The 18,931-nt window shown below is 47.9% G+C and overlaps 1 protein-coding gene across 3 annotated transcripts in view; it reads right to left on the bottom strand.

Moving 5' to 3' along the window:
* The window catches only part of Nrp2 (neuropilin 2), a 122,087-nt gene extending 112,057 nt beyond the window's left edge, over positions 1–10,030 (bottom strand). For all 3 annotated transcript variants that reach the window (XM_090354672.1, XM_090354673.1, XM_090354674.1), the window contains exon 1: positions 9,332–10,030. In XM_090354672.1, coding sequence (XP_090210798.1) covers positions 9,332–9,404 — 73 coding nt within the window. In that variant the 5' untranslated portion in view covers positions 9,405–10,030. The remainder of the gene's footprint in view (positions 1–9,331) is intronic.
* Between the last annotated feature and the right edge of the window lie 8,901 nt (positions 10,031–18,931).

The raw sequence follows: 18,931 nt of genomic DNA, 5'->3' as shown, positions 1-18,931 counted from the left end.
GCTTTTTGAACAGTCTCTTCCTTTCAATCTGGATGCTAAAAATGTACCCTCATTTAATCGGTAAAATGTAAGTTTGATGTAATTACCTCCCCTGACCTCGAATCATGCCACCTGTGGTAACCTTGTTATTTGTCATCTTATATCATAAACAAATGCAATTCCAATAGGGCAGCCGATATAATATCATTAGTTTATATTTATGTCCACTCTTTTCCAGCCCTCACTGCAAATGCAATTTTGATGCCATTGATGAGAGATCTGGGATTACAAATCCTGACCATTTTAACAGACATTTGGGGGAAGGAAGCATAGAGAATACTATTAAGGTCTCCCCCTGCCCCCCCAAAAAAAAGCCAAAGGAGGAAAAAATGGTAATAGAACATATTGTTTTCAGTTATTTTGATTAGCTGAGATGTTGAAACATCAATGGCTCCCCTATCAGTTAGCACATGAAGCTCAACCCTGCCCACCGCACCACTCCCTCGGGCCTTGCAATGCATTGAGTCCAAGCTGTTATTTCTAAGTTTATTTGCACTCATTTCCAATTATGCATGTGTGTGTGTGTGTTAAATTTTGTTTTATGCCAGGACTAGAGTGAAAACTTAGGGCCTGAGCCTTGTCCCTTTAGCTTTTTTGCTCAAGGATAGGGCTCTACCATTTGAGTCACAACTCCACTTCTGGCTTTTTGGTGGTTAATTGGAGATAAAGTGCTTCATGGACTTTCTTTCCTAGGCTGGCCTGGAACCGTGATCCTCAGAGCTCAGCCTCCTGAGTATCTAGGCAACCACACATTCTAAATCACATTGTTTCCCCAAACCATCTCAGCCTCCAGGGCTCTGTTCTCATCTGCCTTGTCCTCTGCATGGGTGACTGTTGTAAATTTCACCTGGCCTCACCTACATACACACCGTGGTGAGCCAGGAATATTCTTCCCCCTCCCTGTATTTCAAAGGCAGCAATTCTTCAGCATCTTCTAACAAGGGGGAGAATTTGGCCTCTTCTTCTCTCTGATGCACCATCAGCTACCTGAGGATACAAATCCTTTCTATCTGTGGCAAATCCAGTGTGTTACTCAATTCAAAATCATTGAGATTTCACTAATAAACAATTTAAGAATGAACCAGAGTAGTTCTAAAATTCTCACTAGATATAAAAAATTTTCAGTTTTTTTTTAAATCACAAACGGATTTGCTTCTCCAGCTACTACCCTTCCTTTCTAACCCACCGCTGTTATTAAGTACAGATATTCATATGGGTCAATTGAGTGTTTAACTAACTTGCCTGGGATCATCATATCTAGGTCCAGGTGAACTTGGTGTGAACTCACTTCTAGCTTATTCCAGCCTTTGATGAGGACAAAGTTCAATGGAAGCACCTATTTTAATTTTAATAATTATACAGTCAATGTATTCTTTTTCCCCCTCCTCACTCCTAAAGGCAAATTCTAAACACTTATTGACAGTAGCATCAGGAAGAGGAAACATTACCTCATCCCTGAACCACTTGCTGGTATTGGATTCTTCCTTGCTTGGCTTCAGCTCGCCTCTCTACTCAGTGGGTCCCAGTACCCTTACATCTGGCTCCTAATATGCCTTTGAAGTATGTTTTATGCTTTTCCCTTTATTCAAACAATTATTATTATCACTCAGTCTAGTATGATTTGCAATTCCCTTTATCTTCTTCTCTCCAGACTACCAAACCAATGGCTGGTTATCAGAGCATCTTTGGAAGCAGGAAGCAGGGTACCAGGAACAAGCAGGAGCATGTAGCTGGCCAGCAGCCCCAGCTACCGCAAGCAACCAGGGAGAGCTCTCCTTTGTTATTCCTAGCCTCCTTCCCTTTTTCCTGGATTAGATCATGACTCTTTTATGAAGATCTAGAGGGAAATGGGATTATTAAGAGTCTTGCTGGGTAAAAGCTATTTTGTCTTTCTGACGACTTTTTTTTGACTTCAGCTGCTAAGGGGCCTTAATGCCAGAGACAAACTTATTACAAATTCTGGAGAGCGCCTTAAACACAGTGATCCCTGCTGAGTGTACTTTCAGTGATGAAGGATGGAAGGGGAGGAGAAGGAATAGGAAGAAGAGAGATTTGGAAGAAAAAAAGGTGGGGGTGAGAGCATGGAATACAGAACAAGGAGAGAAAAAAATAATGCAAAGAGAAGTTCTAAGAGGGAAATCCAGCAGAGAATATCCATTTCTGACAAACAGTATGGAGAGAGATAATCTGGTACACTAAACCTTTAGTGTTTAGTAGGGGAAGAGCTGAGAATGAATAACTATAAACTTCTCACCCTAAAATAATCTCACAAAGATAAAATAAACTAGCTAGTGCTGGTGTCTCACACCTGCAATCCAAGTTACTCAGGAGGCAAGATCTGAGGATCAGAGTTCAAAACCAGGCCAAGCAGACACATCAGAGAGACTCTTATCTCTGTTTAGTCAGCAAAAAGGCAGAAATAAATGCAAATGTGACTCCAGGGGTAGAGCACCTTCATTGAATGAGAAAAGCCAAGCAAGAGTTCAAAGCCATGAGTTCAAGCTTCAGTACCAATGCAAACACAAAAATAAATAAATAGAAATAAATAAATTTCATCACAATGGTGATTATGAGACAGTTCACAGCCAAAATGACTTCAGCAAAGGTTCAATCTGTACCAAATGGCATACTATAGAATATGACATAGTACAACCACCGTAGGGGTAGATACAATTACTGAAAACATTTTACAGACAAGGAAACCGAGGCAGAGTGAGTGACCAAGTTCAGTGATCACACAGAATACTTGACAGGTATCCATGGCAACTGGCTCCAACAACTGGATCTTAAACTGGCTCCCATCATTCAGATGTTAAGAAGTGCAGCCATAACACTGCTAATCCAACATCTTAGTGACATATTTGATGGAATTTAAGGAATGACAATTTTTTTTGGCCAGTGTGAAAACCCTTTTTTCTCTGCCCATGCCAGCAATATTCCAGTGTGAACAATTCAAGGCTGGGTGGGAGCAAGCTGGAAGCATTTGACACCTCTACTCTGTACATACAGGCCAAGCATATGATACTAGACTCTTCCTAGAAAGTACAGCTAGGAAGAAGACTTCACACAGGTCTGAAATCAGTATCATGGCATCAAAGGTTTTTTTTTTTTCTTTTTGTCAACACTGATTTCTTTTCTCCTCTTCTTTTTTTTTTTTTTACTCCTCCCCCCTCTTGCCTATCCTAAATGCCACATTATTATTGTTCTATTGGATAGAGCAGCATTTCAGAAATAGGGGATTTATTTTTATAGCACAGCTGGTCTGCCAAAGGTCACATAATTTGGCAATGTTCCCAGTGGTTAAAAATTAATTTTTCCTTATTAATACAACCAAGGTCCCATAGGATGGGAGCTCAGTCTTATCTAAACTTGACAGCTTCCTAAACCTTTAGAAGAAGCTTTCTCCTAGAGGGCCAACTAAGGGACAAGGCCAGAATGTCCTAGGATCCAACCCCACTGAATCTCCTTGGGTAAGGAAATGATTGAGTCTCAGGCCCTTTCTCATGGAGGCAAATAAGGCCTGGAAAAAATGCAGTAGGAGTGTCAGGGAAAAACAAAAACAACAAAACAAAGCAAAAACAAGCATCTTTTCAGAAACAGGTTAAAAGCATTATACAAATAGCTAAGTCTTTACCTGGAAGGTAGAGCAGTAGAATGACTAACTTCTGGGTCAAAACACACTTAGGGGGTGGGGAGTGGGGGGGATGCTTTACTTGGAAATTGGTGGTCAAATATCTCAAATTGATGATAAAATATCTCAAATATTTTAATGATATTGTGAACTACTGCTCTGATGTCCCTTTTCAAGTCCTATTCAAGAAAGTTCAAGTCCTATACTTGGACCTGGGCCAGGGAGTTTGGCCTAGTGGTAGAGTGCTTCTCTAGCATGATTTCTCGGTACCACGTACATAGAAAAAGCTGGAAGTGGTGCTGTGGCTCAAGTGATAGAGTTCTAGCATTGAGAGAGCTCAGACAGTGCTCAGGCTCAGAGTTCAAGCCCAAGGACCGGCAAAAAAAAAAAAAAAAAAGAAAGAAAGAAAGAAGAAGAAAGAAGGAAAAAAAGAAAAGAAAAAAAGAAATTTCAACTGTTATACTTGTCAAAGGCCAAATCACAACAAATTTAGTTATGGGTTTAATTGGCTTTCTGATTCATGAATTGGTCAGTATGGCATTTTATAAGATTAGAATACAATTCCCATGAGTTAGAAAGGAGCCGGGTAGAAGAGGGAACAAAACAAACATCTTCCCCTGGATTCAAGGTTAGCTTTTTTTTTTTATAAGCAGAGAGGACCACCAGTCTTGTCAATGGATCAGATAAAGGGTCCAGGGAGCCTTCCATTGGTTGTTGTGACTTTCTGGTTTTGTTTTTGGGAAACTGGCCTAGTTCAAAGTTCAGTTTGATAACCTGACACCCAGAACCTAACATGAAATAATCCATTCTGATTTGGTTTGGTATATATTTTGGTCTTATTTGGTCTGAGGCTTAGCTTAGGAACCTAATCCAAGAACAATGGCCTAAAATATTTACATGCCATACTGTTGTGCTTTCATTTTTACAAAGCAAAATCTCACCTCTGGTTTCTGACACTTTTCCAAATTGGATATTTGGGGAATGAGTTCTGAGACTATAGTTCTGAAAATACAGTGAACATTGCTCTTGAATTGTCAACTTGGCTCATCCCAAGTCTGTTTCTCTCCATTGCTTTAGTGAACAGTTGAATAAGATACAAAATACCAAAGTCCGCAGAGTTATGTAGTTTATGGCATCTTTCCCCACTGATCCCCTAACCTTCCTTAACTGTCATTTGTATCTGTGCCTCATGGCATATGAATTGGTGTTGGGATTCCTTAGCTCTCAGTGCCTAGAAGCTAAGATCTGGCCAATCTACAGCAGAATGCAGACTTTCCATGCAACAGCAGACAACAGGAGCCATTTGATTGTCAGTAGCAGACTGGTCTGGAGAGCCGGGTTCCAGTCTCTACAGCTTTCTTATTTTGTATTTTGCCAGTTGAGAGCTCCATGGCTTGCTAAGGGCTTCAGGGGATGACATGAAGCGTCAAACCCAGGTACCTTCTCTGGGCATCCACAAATCTACCCAGGCACATTTGGGACAAGCAGGGGCCTGTGCTGGAACCCTGTGGGGGAGCTCACCCCTTTCCACTGCTTTCCACTGTGTGCTCCTTTGGCAACTGGCAACAGCTCCATTACCTCGGTGCCTGTTTCTGGGGAAAAGTTGACTGGGCACTGTTTAATGTGGGTAGGACTCCAGTCTCTGGGAGCTCATTTCAAGCTAAAATCTAGGATTTTTACCTTTTCCTTACAAACGAAGCACGTTCCTGGCTATCCCACATTTATTTGGAGGAGAGTGGTTAAAAGAAATCTTCAGATCAGGTGCTTAGACCATCATTGTTTCTCTCGCAGGGATTTCTTTGAACTCAGACCGGTCTCCCATAGCCAATTTACACCACTTATCTGATCATCCAAGCACTGTGTCAGCCCACGTCCATGGTCATAGTGTCCAAGCCCCCCACCCCCACCCCGCACAGATCAAAGCTTTCCCAACCAAGGGAAGGTGGGGGTGGGGAGGCGGCAGTGGTACTGGGGTCTGAGTTCTTTTGGCTCCAAATGATGTGTCCACGAGACAAGACCTGGAAACTTTTAGGAGTGGGGGTTGCTACCTTCAGAAGAAGCTGAGCTGGGTGAGGTGCCGAGCAAGCAGACTGAACGCGAGCAGAGCTCCGCAGCCCCGCACTGCAGGGGAATGGCTTGCACCAGGGGGCTCTCCTCTCTGTCAGAAACTGCAGGGAAAGGATAGGAGGGGAGGAAGCGAGCCAAGGAGCGAGCACGCGCCAATAAATCCAAGCCTGGAGCCCCTGCCCCCTTCCAGAAGAAAGTCAACCGGAGCCACCGCGGCTGCCGCACACAGAGGAGGGCGGGATCCGCTAAGCTTGGTTTGGAAAGCTGATTCCCACTCGGTAACCCTTGGGAGAGATCTCGGGCCGGCCATTCCATCTCGCCCCTCCTACCCCAGGCCGATGGGTGGGTCTCACACTACACACACACACACACACACACACACACACACACACACACACACACACACACACACACACAGTTAACTCTACCGATGTCACTCCCTTCTGGTCACCGTCTCCTCCCTCACCTCTAACTGCCTGATCCAGTGGGAAAGGCTGGGGGGGGGGGGCGCGCAGCCAGCTTCAGGCAGAGGGTGGGGTCCGTCGTTTAATTAGTTTGCCTGGCCTTGGTGAACTTGTGTTGATATGAAACAGAAATCCATCAGTGAAAGTGAGGGGGGAATTGGCTGCGAATTCAGTATGACACCCCCCACCCCCACCCCTGTCTCTAAGCTAAGTGTTGGGAGTGGGTAGGGGGGGTGGGAAGGGGGGAGTGAGGAGAGGGGTGGCCTGGACGGTCGGGGCGGCTCGGAGGAGAGTCGCAGCCTGGACACACAACTTTCTGGCACCCGACAAAGCGCCGTCCGGGCACTGCCGCAGGCTTCTGCCAGGGGTGTCCTCGGTCCGGAGGAAGGTGACTCGGGGAGGCTTTCGCCCGGGTTTTGCTTTCTCTGGGAATATTTTTGCCTAATAGAATGTTTATGGATTGCTCAGCTCTGTTTCTGCTGCGTAGCCCAAACAAATCGATGCGGCGTTGGAGCGGGCACTCGGGGCAGGGCGGTGCTGGGGTGAGGGGGGGACACCGCGGCTCCACGCGGCTCCTCCACCACGTGGATGCCCGCGAGCGCGCCGCGTGCGCTTCACCTGTGCAGTGGCCCTGGCAGGTGGCGCGCGGCGCTTCCCGGGGCAGTGCGGGTGGCGCGCGCTCCCGAGGCTCCCCGCCGCTCTGCTCCGCGGCCTCCCGGCCCCGGCCCTATCACTGCCCCCTCTCCAGGGGCTGCGGCGTGGAATCCGTGCGCCAGGGCAGGAGAGGGCGCTCCGGGCGGCACCAGCAGAGGCCGGCGGCTGGGTTGCAGTCCGGGGTGGCAGCGTGGGGCGGAGGGGAGAGTCGAGGTGCGCGGTGCCCGAGACCCCGCCGCGCTCCAACCCGGGGGAGGGAGCGGGAATGTGCGCTCGGCCAACCCGGGCAGCGGGTTTTTGCGCAGTTGTTCCCCCGAGCGGGCTTTCAGCCCTCTTCCCTACCCCCCTTCTCGGAATCGATTCCGGCCGCCGCTTGGGGCGCCTGGGCCGGCCCACCGCCCTGCCCGCGCCCGCCCGCCGACTGAGTCAGAGGTCTTCGCCGGCCTCGCCCTGTCCCCGGCGGTGGTACTGGCTGGCGACCGCCCGGCCGTTGGGGAAGATCTACCGCGGGCAGGTCGCGACTGCGGTTTCCACTCGGGGAGTCCGAGGCGGCCCGCAACCTAGGAGTGGACGATCTGCCCCGCACTCCGCGCCTGTGTGACGCAGCGCGAGCAGGGGTAGGGGGGGAGGGGAAGGTGGAGGCTCTGTGGAGAGCGCGGGAGGCAGGTGGCAGAGCGGGAGCGGGTCGGAGCGACGCGTACACAGACGCCGCGCGGCGCTCGGGGACAGCTGTGCGAACATCTGGGCTAGGAGAGAGCCTCCGAATCTTCGGAACCTCTCCCTCGGCACACAACCTGCACGCGGCGCACGGAACCTGAAGTTGTCATGTGTTAGGCGTCCGAGTGTGGGGTGTGTGTGCCAGTGTGCGCGCACTCGAGACGCCCGGGCCTACCGGAGTCCGCGCCTGGATGCATAATGCACCGTGGGCATTCTCACGGCGCGCGCGCGCACGCACCCACGTCCAGGGCAAATCACACAAACATCCATCATTCACGCGGCATCCGGATCCGTGGGAGGTCATTTAATTTCACTTCGAGCTGGGAATCTAGAACTAATCCAGGAAGGGAGAGGAGGCCCGAAAAACCTCTTTCTGGTCAGACTCGCACTCGTCCCTTGGGTGGGAACTGCTGCTGCCGATTGACCAGCTATGGCAGAGGAAGAGCTGCCAAGTGGTCGGATTTGGATAGCGAAGGCAAGCCTCAATCTTCCAACCCTTCCAAGAAACCACAACAACTCCCCCTCCCCCCGAAACACCCTAGCTCTAAGTCGTTGTATGTACTGGGAGGGGGGGTGTGCTGAAAAATCAGTGCACCTAACCAGGGCCAAGGGCTGAGCGGCACGAGGGAGGCCCGGGAGAAACCAGCCCCGCCAGAGACCAGTACCTCTCCAGTCCTTTGGAGTAAAGATGCTTCTGGAATCCCCCTCCCCCATGTTCCTATTTCCTCTGTAGATGGTTTTCCCATCCTCAATCACCTGTGGCAGCTGTTGAGTTTGTCAGATTCCCAGAGGAAAGAGGGGCTCACCTGGAGTGTGGACCCAGGTCTATATGGCCCATTATACAGGCGTCCCTGAAAACTGAGACCCCCTTCTCAGCGAGAGGGGGTCCTCTGGGCACACCCTACAAATACTTGCAAGCCCCAGACCCTTGTGGGCCTCATGCTTACCTCCGCAGTCGGTGTCCACACACCATTTTTGGCAGAGGTTGAAAACAAATTCCACTCAAAAGTTTCTAACCACTTCACAGGAGTGAGAGACCTTCCAGGGCCATGCAGTTTGTTTTATCTAATAATGATTTTTTAAAAAGAACACATGATTTACTTTCCCCGAAAACACATGGATGTAGGAAAGACAGCAGGGACCACCAACTGGCTTGAAATGCCAGCAGCGGCCAGCCAAAAGCTTCTATCTCAGCCGCTAGCCAGCCAGCTTGTTCCCCCAGCCCGAGTTCTAGGATTGCCAGGCGCAGACACCCTTTCTGTATAGAAATCCAGGGATCTGAAAACCCAAACTAGACGCTGGTCTTTCCCAAGCCCTTCCCGTTAACATTGCTCAATGTAGCTAAGAGGAGAGAATGCAAATGATTTATATTTCACTGGCTAGGTTGAAAAAACTCAAGGGAGATGTGTTCTGCTTCAAGACGGGGAAAAAAAATCCCCAAAAACTGTAATGCAAAGGCTTTGTAGTATTTTTAAACCTTTGATTCAGTCCATATGTGACATCTGAACACTGCCAAATTCTGTTACAACACACACACACACACACACACACACACACACACACTCCTAGTAGGAGAGAAAAGTTGGGTTTAGCAACCCTGGTGGTGTAGGGGGCTAGCAGGGATCTCTCTTTAAATTATTGAGTATTTGAGGGAGCCTCCTCCTGCGCCTTTCTGCGCGGGCCTCTCTGCAGTAACAGCCGCTTTCAATGAGGAAACCATATTGAAATGAAGGGGGGAAAGAAACTTTGAGGGGCTTACCTGGTTGGCCTCTCACTTCCTGTCCTGAGAAGTAGAGAGCTAAGAAAACCCAGGTGAGTGGAACCATATCCATTTTGGTGAGATAGGCTTTCTCCAGGGTTGGGTTTCTTAGGATTCTTGTGTAATTATAAGTCTTTGTGTGTGTGTGTTTTTTTCCTCTTCTCTCCTATTTTCTTCCTTTCAATGTCTTCTGCACAGGCTTCTAATGGTCAGTGAGCGTTTCCCTCCGGGGTCCTGGCGGCTGGTCTTCACCTCGGGTCTGGCTGGAATGCTCACCTGGTCAAGGAGGAGAGGGTAGCGCACGAAAGCAAGCCTAGAAGGAACGAGCCGGCCAGAGGACGCGGGGTTCCTCTCAACACCAAAACGCATCTAGGTTCTTTCCAGTTCCTCAAAGTGTCATTTCCTTTATCCTACAACATCACGAGTATTTCCCGAAAGCCAAGCGTAAGTGAATAATAATGACGATGATGATAGTAATAATAAGAATCAAAGGCAAGACTTGCCTCGGGCATCCCACGGTCCCCCTGGCAGCGATGTGATCGCAAGGCGTAAACTGACACTCCTCGCCCGGCACCCGGGACAGACACGCGGGCGGAGGCAGGGACCGCAGGAGTGGGGAGGCGGTAGCCTCACTCTTGTCCTCGCTGGGTTCCTCCACTCTCCCAGCGGCGACACCCGCTCGGCCGGCGTCTCGAGGGGAGTCGGAGGCAGGAAGCTGCGGCGGCGGCGGCGGCGGCGGCGGCGGCGGCGGCTGGAGCGGCGGCAGCTGGGATCGCCTGGGAGTGAGCGAGCCCCTCTCCGAGTTCGCTGGCGCCCGCCCTCACCTCCACTTCGCCCTGCGGCTCGCCGAGGGTCCGCGCGTCGGAGAGGTGTTGCCGGGGCTGGGTGGGGGGGTGCGGGCTGCGGGCTGCCGCCTCGCTGGCTCGCCGGCTCTGCCTCCCCTCCGGCTCCCCCCGCTGCCTTTTCAGGCCGAGCAGCATGTGGATGTCAGAGCCGCGCAGAGCTATCCGATTACGCGCCGGCTCAGGGCCCGCCCCTTCTGTGTTCCTGATTAAAGAGGCAGCGGCGGAGACGCGCGGCGCACAGCCCGGAGCCGCGGCACCCAGCTCGCGCGGGGCGCGCGGGGCGCGCGCTCCCCTCCCCGCCCCACCTCGACTGCCCGCCGCCGCCCGGGCTAAGTTCAGGCGGCTCGCAGCCCTCCTTGGCGCATCTCGGAGGCCGACCGCCGCCGAGCGCGTGACGCCCCGGGGAAGCAGCCTCCTCCCCGGGTACCTCGAGGGCGCGCTGCCCTTGGTCGCATCGCCCCCGCCGGAGGGAAACTCCGCGGGATCGCGGAAGGGGGAAAACGCTGGTCCCCCCCTTCAAGTCTGTGACCCCCGCGGCCACACACGCAGAACCCAACACAATGCCGAGGCGCCATGGCGTTAGCACACGAGCTGGGTGTTTAGGGTAGAGAACCGCTCGGCGGCTCGGCCATGTGTTGGCAGAGGCAGCCGTGCGTGGCGGCGACACACACGGTCCGCCACCGCCGCGGCGGCAGACCCCACTCAACCCCGGCGTGTACACCTCGGGTCCTTTGTTGGGTCCCAACAGGCTCCCAGGGCTCCTCCGCTCGAAGTCGGCCACCAGTGTGCCCTTCACTCAGGACTTTTAAGACCAGTAAAGACGTTTGTCAAGACTTTCTCCAGGTAATTAAGTTGGATCCAGCCCCCCAGATTTCCCTAGGAAAGTACAAGGACACGAAGCATTTTTTTTTTCCTCCTGGAAATGCCACTGTTCACATAGAAATGTGGTCACTACACGCGCGCCCTCTCTCTCTCTCTCTCTCTCTCTCTCTCTCTCTCTCTCTCTCTCTCTCTCTCTCTCTCTCTCTCACACACACACACACACACACACACAGAGCCTCACAGCATTGTGCCAACTATTTTAAGCGGAGGCGTGAAAATTGTGTGAGGGTTGTTAGCCGAAGCTGACAGTTGGGGAAACACTTGTATCTTTGTTTCTGAGGATGAGCGTGGATTCCCGCATGTCTGTGCACTGGACCCTATTACTCTGCTATCATAAAGACTCAATAGAAAAAAGAAATTCAAGCACCACTCCACATATGCCTTCACTTCCAGTCTGCACATGAAAGGTAAATGAAGTTTGGGTGACAAAGGCACACACATCTGACTATGCCCTTTGCCTCTTTGCTTATACTTGTAGATCTTCTGGGTGGCATTCCTTCTTATCTGGACTTGCCATTAGCTTTGTTTATCACTTTCAGTGTTTGAAAAATCTGTAACTCCCACTTAACTGTTATTTACACGGAGATAACCCAAACAAAATTGAATCAGAAGTGATTTGCAACCAGTTCAGCCAAAGCATAGTGGGGGTTAGCTTTGGAAATCCACAGGCTGAGTATCGCCTAGTTAATGCTAGATGCTCAGGGTGGGGAGCAGAGGCCTCTTGATTTCTACTAGGGGGTATTTAGCATCTATGACCTCTATCATTCCGTTCCCCTTTCCTTCCACCCCCTACCTCCTTTCTTAGCCTGCAAAAACCAAATTATTTCAAACAATGTTCCTATTTAGAAGTTCTCTTGTGAACTTTAAATGAATCCCAGCCCCAAATATTTGATGAAGAAAAGAGGTGGTCTGGGTTTTGAGCTTCATTCAGAGATCTGAGATCATGTCGCTGCCAAAATGCAAATCAAGGGACAAATAATACTATCTGTGGAAACAGTCCCTGAGCTGAAGGGGTCACTTACCCAAACCATTCCAGCAAGTGCTAGCCTGGCCAGGAAAAAATCCTGTTCTGGGGAACACCATAGCTAGAGTTTAGGTAAAGGGCATAGTGAAGACAACAGAGAAAATGGAAACTGAAGCTCATTGAGAACTCAGTACTGATGGCTGTAGACTGATGGTCTTGGGGAGGGGGGTGCTCCCAGGATTGAAATCCTATCAGGCTATTTCCAGAGTCCTCAGTGTGGGCTGGGAAAAGAGTCAGGGAGAGTTTCACTGCATTTTTTGGATCCACACCCAGCATGATGACTTTCATTTTTTCAGAGGTGCCCTAAAGGGGGTGCTAACTTGCTTCCTAGGAGCCTGCGTTCTGCCTGCTGCTGGGCTATTCAGCAGCTTGCCAGAGTGAAGGCTTTCTTTCCTGCAGGGTGTTGTTAGAAAAGCCTTAGGTCCAGAACTCTGGGGACTCTAAGCAGCCTTAGCAGTTTTCAGTCCTCAAGGGGGCAGCACTCAATAAATAATGCCACCACCACCTACAATCACAAGTGTGGTGGGTGCCTTTGCTTCTAGGAGCTCAAAGCATTTCTTGGGACTATGGAAAATTCAGAATGAGGCTAGCACTCTCCTCCAGTCCATTCTGAACCAGATCCCACCAGCCTAGGGAGGGCTGAGAATTGCTAGGGACTCTTGGGAACAAAGCACAAATCCCACATGTGTCCGACCGACATGACATCTGTAGGGAAATTCTCCAGATAGGGGCTGGCTCAGACATGCCAGCCTTGTTTGCTTCTAGACTAGAATCTCTGGGGTTTAGCTGCAGTTGGTTTGGTTTCTACCAGAGGTGCAATGGTGAGAAGCCAGGCACCAAAGGGCTCTGTGAGTTCATATCCTTGACCTGCAAGGAAGCCTGCCTATGGAAAGGCCAGGTTGGTGCCAGAAACAATAAGTTTACGAGCGGAATTGCTGAACTGGCTAGGAAACAGCTCGCTAGTGACCACATCACTTGTTCACCTAGGATGTGTCACATTATTAATTTTAATTGTGAAATAGTAAGAGACCATCCCGTCCTACATTCCATTCTTCTGACGGGAAAGGATGTGGGGGAACATGAAATGGATTTGTAAATGATGAGAAGAGAAAGCTGTTTTGCAGTCAATCCCAGTGGAAAGTTAGGGTGCTTCCAGAGAGATAGCCCTAAACTTGATGGGAATATCAGAAATATCTAGGACAAGTGTAGATCCCTGGCACCAACCTTCTTATAATTGGATTCCCCAGGTCATCAGTGGCATGTATGTATGTATGTATGTATGTATGTATGTATGTATGTATATATTTACCATGCTGGGATTTGAGTCTGGGGTCTTGATACCTTCTTAATTACCCTTCTAGGCCCCCTCCATTTATTTTGTTACTTTTCAGAAAGGATAGCATGCTTTTTGCCCTCAACAACCTCCTATATAGCTGGAATTACAGGGGTGCCCTAGCATGTCTGGCTTGTTCTTTGAAAAAGAGTCTCAACTTCTTCCCCATCCCCCTTGCTCCCACTGGTCTTGAACCTCCATTCTCCTATTTCTTTTCCTGTGATTTCAGGCAATGAGTCACAGTGCTGGCACAATCTGTGTTAAAACACACACACACATGCACATATTTTAGATGATTCTCATGCAAAGACTCAGAGGCAATAATAATGGCAGAATAATTCTAATGTATTATATTTATACACACGCTTCAATGTATGTTCTTTCATGAAAGGACACCTGGACAAGCATCCTTTCACATTTCCTCTTTGGACCCTTTCCAGAGAGGGGCAGATGTTTCAAGATGCCGAGAAAAACCTATCAAGAACATGATTTAAAAGATACCAGAACAACTGGATTTCCAGTTTTACCTTCTGAGCTTTAGCTGCAATAACCTGGAACCTGTCTGAAAAACACCAAAATGGAGTTCATTTTGTGTGGGCAGGAGTTGTACAAGAACATGTTCAAAAGACCAGTGGGCATGGTTTATGAACTCGGACCATCCTCTATCCACTCCCAACCATGGACAGTTACTGGAAGCTAGCTTCAGGTATGGCGTTCCATCTGTGCTTGTCACAGTGTACTTTTTAAATGCTCATGGAGGCATGACTGCACAGGAGGTATGGAAGCAAGACAGACCCAAGGTCTTGCCTCCTGGGAATGCATGATCTAAGAGCTCTAGAAGTTTCATGCTTCCACTATAGACACTGCCTGTCACATAGTACTTCCCTTATCTCAGCCCTAACACTGACAAGCTCTCACCCTGAAAGGGGTGATAGGAGGCATAATTGCATCTTAATCTGTAATTTACCACATCACCCTCGTTAATGTTTAGCTACATCTGTCTCAGAAGGAAACCTTCAGTTAAAATGTAATAGGTCCTCATTTTTTATTCTCTCTCTTGTTTGACATTAAAGTCCAGGTTGTAATCAATAGGGTTGATTCACACCCCCCCCCACTCACTTTGAAAACAATCAGCCTCTCTCTCTCTCTCTCTCTCTCTCTCTCTCTCTCTCTCTCTCTCTCTCTCTCTCTCTCTCTCTCTCACACACACACACACACACACACACTGGCCTATTAGCTTTTATTTGATTTTATGTCTGGTGGGTTTCCACAGTCCTTGCACATTTCCAGAAAGTAATGAAATCTCCTTCACCCAAAATATATGTCTCCTCTCTTCCACAGACACTACTGGATCTGGTAGGAGGAAATCTTGTTAATGGAAACAACACCAGTGCAGCAAGAATGATATGACATTGGTTCAAACACCTCTTTGCTCCTAACTAAAGTGGCCACAATGCCACCTTCTACTTTGCTTGGCTTTAGCAAGATGTCCCTCTGCTCCACCAATTTTTCATACTTCTGGAGCTTTTGTGTTCCCTAGAAGGCTCCAGTCACTCTCTCAGTTGAGATCAGCTCTTTCCACTATAATTTTGTGGGAAAATAGAGAAGTTGGACTTCACCATTACAATATGGCCTAGGACATATTTTCACTTCGTTAACTTAAATTTCAGTTGTGCAAACCAGATACTATTTTGGACAGATCAGAGTGGTTATCTCCCACAGAAATCCACACTTGTGTAAATCTGAGGCTACCACCATTGTTCATCCAGTGAGGAACCCCAGCATCAACAGAAGCTCTGACTGCCAAGGCACCCTTTGAAACTGAAAATGCTAGGTGTCTATTTGGCAAGAGAAGTGAAGAGATAGTCCACTGGCTATCTTACCATACTCCTTCTCTTCTCTCCTGGATATTCCAGAGCACTCATGGACTCAGGGGCTTCCCAGACCTGGTGTCCTGGTTTCATTTTCAGTTCATGGAGATGAGACAAAGAAGTAGACAGAGACAGCAGACACACTGAAGGCAGAGTAGATGGCCACATGTCATCTCACATATCTAATGAAGGGGTTGATTTGAATGATTTTTAACCCTATTTGTTCTTGGATTTGGGCAAGATCTCTTTCCTAGCTTTAGTTTTCATTCATGAATTAAAAATTGGTTTTAATCTGAATTTCATAGGTCACCCCCAGTCCTCTGAAATTAATTATCATTTAAGAACAGAGCATAGAGATGGGGCTTCATTGGTTACCCCAACAACGAGGATTCTTTTCTCCAAGAATCATAGTATATCAGGTGTTTATACAGAGCTTCCACAGGAGGTATTTTGGGATAAAGGCTCTCCTAAGCTATTTTAGACAAAGGCAGAGAGAGGGATAGAGAGAGAAAGAGAAAGAGAGAGAGAGAGAGAGAGAGAGAGAGAGAGAGAGAGAGAGACAGACAGACAGACAGAGACAGACAGAGACAGAGACAGACAGAGAGACATATTGAGAGAGAGAGAGACAGAGAGAAGGAAGAGGGGGCAGACAGACAGACAGGCAGACAGACAGAGACAGAAACAGAGGCTGGACATCAGTGGCTTATGCCTGTAACCCTAGATACTCAGGAGGCTGAGATCTGAGGATCACCGTTTGAAGTCAGCCTGAGCTGAAAAGTTCCTGCAAGATTCTCATTTCCAATTAACCACTCGAAAACAAAGTGGAGCTGTGGCTCAAAGTTGTAGAACTCTAACCTTAAACAAAAGAGCTCAGGAACAGCACCCAGGTCTTGTGTTCAAGGTCTAAGACTGACAGGAAAAAAAGAAAAGAGAACAAAAACAAAACGAAACAAAATAAAACAGATTTCACTTACTAAGAGCAAAGTCGGACGATTCATTTTCATCTTTCCAGCGTGGTTATGTGATTGGGAATCTTAGGGTTAAAATCTGAAGTATTTTACCAATGAGGAAATTCTTCTTTGGAGGTGAACTTTCCTTCTCAAATGCACAGGCTAATTTTCTGGGCAGCTTAACACTTGTACACTGCTTGGTCCTCAATCACATGTGCAGACACTCTATCAAACCTTGTAGATTTGTAAGGGATTTTGTTTTGTTTGTTATTTCTGTTTTCAAATTTGTAACCTGTGACTTATGGTGCCTTAATTACACATCTACATGGCAGGTGATTGTTACATTATGATGGCCAAGAGCTGCTAATTTGAGCATGAAAGTCGTGATGGAAAGGCAAGAGTCAGGCAGCTGACCTTTTGCTATTGAGGATACTGCACAGGGTGGGTTAATTCACACCCACTACAGTCATTAGTTCTCACTCTCCTCCTTCATATTTACTCCTACACAGTTTACTGAGCTGCCAATCAACCCTTAGTATCCAGATGAGCGCACACAAAAGGGTAGGGGTTTGGAATGGCACGTGTTTGCTGCAGAGAAATCATTTATAGAAACAATCTCCTTTCAGGCTCCACATTTAGATTCTATTTCCTTTCCGAATGGGGAGGAGGGGAAGATAGTAAGTCATTCATATACATTAAAAAATTCAAACAGCACAAAAGGTTATTTAATGAGAACGTAATACTTGCCCCTTTCTCAGTTTTGTAGTTCACACTTCCCTCCCTCCCCATCCCCCCAGAGACTGAGACTCCCAAGTTAAAAGCTAGGATGCCTTTGACGTTTTCCTCCAGCTTACTTTCCTCCCAGTTCTCCCTCCCCGCTCCCGCTCCTCCAGCCTAAGCAGTAGTGATCTTGAATACCATTAGGGGGCAGCTGTGACCAAAAAAGAAAACCGCAGGCAAAAAAAATGAAGAGTCAAAATCTTAAGAAGGGGAGACCAAAAGGAAATGAAAGGAATGCTAAGGACAGAGATCAGCCAAAGAAGAACATACAAAGAAAAAAATAAAAGAAGAAAAGAAATCCAAAGCATTACAAAATAAAGGGCGATGGAGAATGAAGTCCAAGTAGTAAAAAGCTAGAGGAAGTCAGGAGAAGAGCCATTTCCAAGGAAGGCCTAAAAGTGTGTGTGTGTGTGTGTGTGTGTGTGTGTGTGTGTGTGTGTGTGTGTGTGTGTGTTAAAGCCAACCTGTAGAGCTTAAATTTGTTCCCTGTCAGCAGAAAGTAGGGGCTTACATTTTTCTGAACTGGGAGGTATTAGGATGCTGGACCATATATTCTCTGGATCTGTTCCAAACAGAAGGTTCTGAGAACACTTCTGCCCACTTGGGTGTGGGAAGCAGGAGGTAGGAGTGGGAAAGAGCAGGCCTTTCTCTTACATCTTCAGAACGCATGGAAATGCTTTGAGCCCTTAGCCAGGCAGTGAAATTAGCCTGAATGTGGAGGTGTAATTCTATTTCTCTGTGCCGCAGAACTCAGAAACCAAAGAATGGTTTCTTTGAAGCTGATGCCATAATCCAAGTGCTTTCAGGTATACGTGGGACAAACCTTCCCTGGATGTAGCAGGTTAACTTCATTAAATCTCCTAGCTACTGCTTTAATGTTTCCTGTCCCCTGTCTTGGGTACATTAAGCAGAAACAAGGCCTCCTGGGAGTTGTGTACCCTGATGTTTTGCCCTGGGAATGGAATACAGGGCATTGATGTGGTGGATAAAATTAAGTGGAAAGTTGCTTCTAGAGCACGATACATATTGATCACGCCAGTTAATATCTTCTGGTCTCAAATCCACACTTCCCCTCCCTGACATTAAGAGAGCTGACAAGAACTTCTGGAAGACCTCTGGTAGAGTCACCACACAAAAATGCAATGCGTGCATACCCTGTGTTCACGATTCTCCACCTCTGATTCTGAAGGCATCCCAAGCTCTTCTCAACTCCATACCTTATAATGCCATTTTCAAGTCAATGTCACTGAATCTACATCATCCCATACCGTTGCTGGACTCAGGTAAGTTGCTAAAGACCAAGGATGGACAGCGGGCACTTAGGGCATGCTGGGGTGACTAAAGAAAATGCCATTAATACATTTCTTCCACTTTCTCAAGTGGACTCATTTTGGTTTTGTGCCTGTATTGGAGTTTGAACTCAGGGCCTCACACTCTTGATTGTTTTTTTCCATTCAAAACTAGTACTCTACCACTTGAGCCATGCCTCCATTTATTTTTTATCTTATTTTTTCCTGTTGGTTGATTGGAGATAAGCCTAACAGATTTGTTTCCCTGGGCTTACTTTGAACCCCTCAGATCTCAGCCTCCTGAGTATCAAGGATTATGGCTGGCCTGGCTGGACATCAGAGTTTTGTTTTTGTTTTTGTTTTTGTGGGTCATGGGGCTTGAACTTGGCCTGGGCACTGTCCCTGAGCTCTTCAGCTCAAGGTTACTATCCTACCCTTGAGCTAAGCCCCACTTCCCATTTTCTAGAGGTTAATTGGAAATATGAGCCTCAGGTCCTTTTGTGCCCAGCTGGCTTTGAACCTTAGTCCTCAGATCTCAGCCTCCTAAGTAGCTAGGATTACAGGCGTGAGCCACCATGCCTACTTGGACATCAGAGTTTTAATGGATTAGAGCAAGTGGTCATTTT

The sequence above is a fragment of the Megascapheus bottae genome, chromosome 21 (assembly GCF_031878675.1).
Source record: "Megascapheus bottae isolate mThoBot1 chromosome 21, mThoBot2.hap1, whole genome shotgun sequence".
Taxonomy (NCBI): domain Eukaryota; kingdom Metazoa; phylum Chordata; class Mammalia; order Rodentia; family Geomyidae; genus Megascapheus; species Megascapheus bottae.
This window is presented reverse-complemented; position numbering and strand designations above follow the sequence as displayed.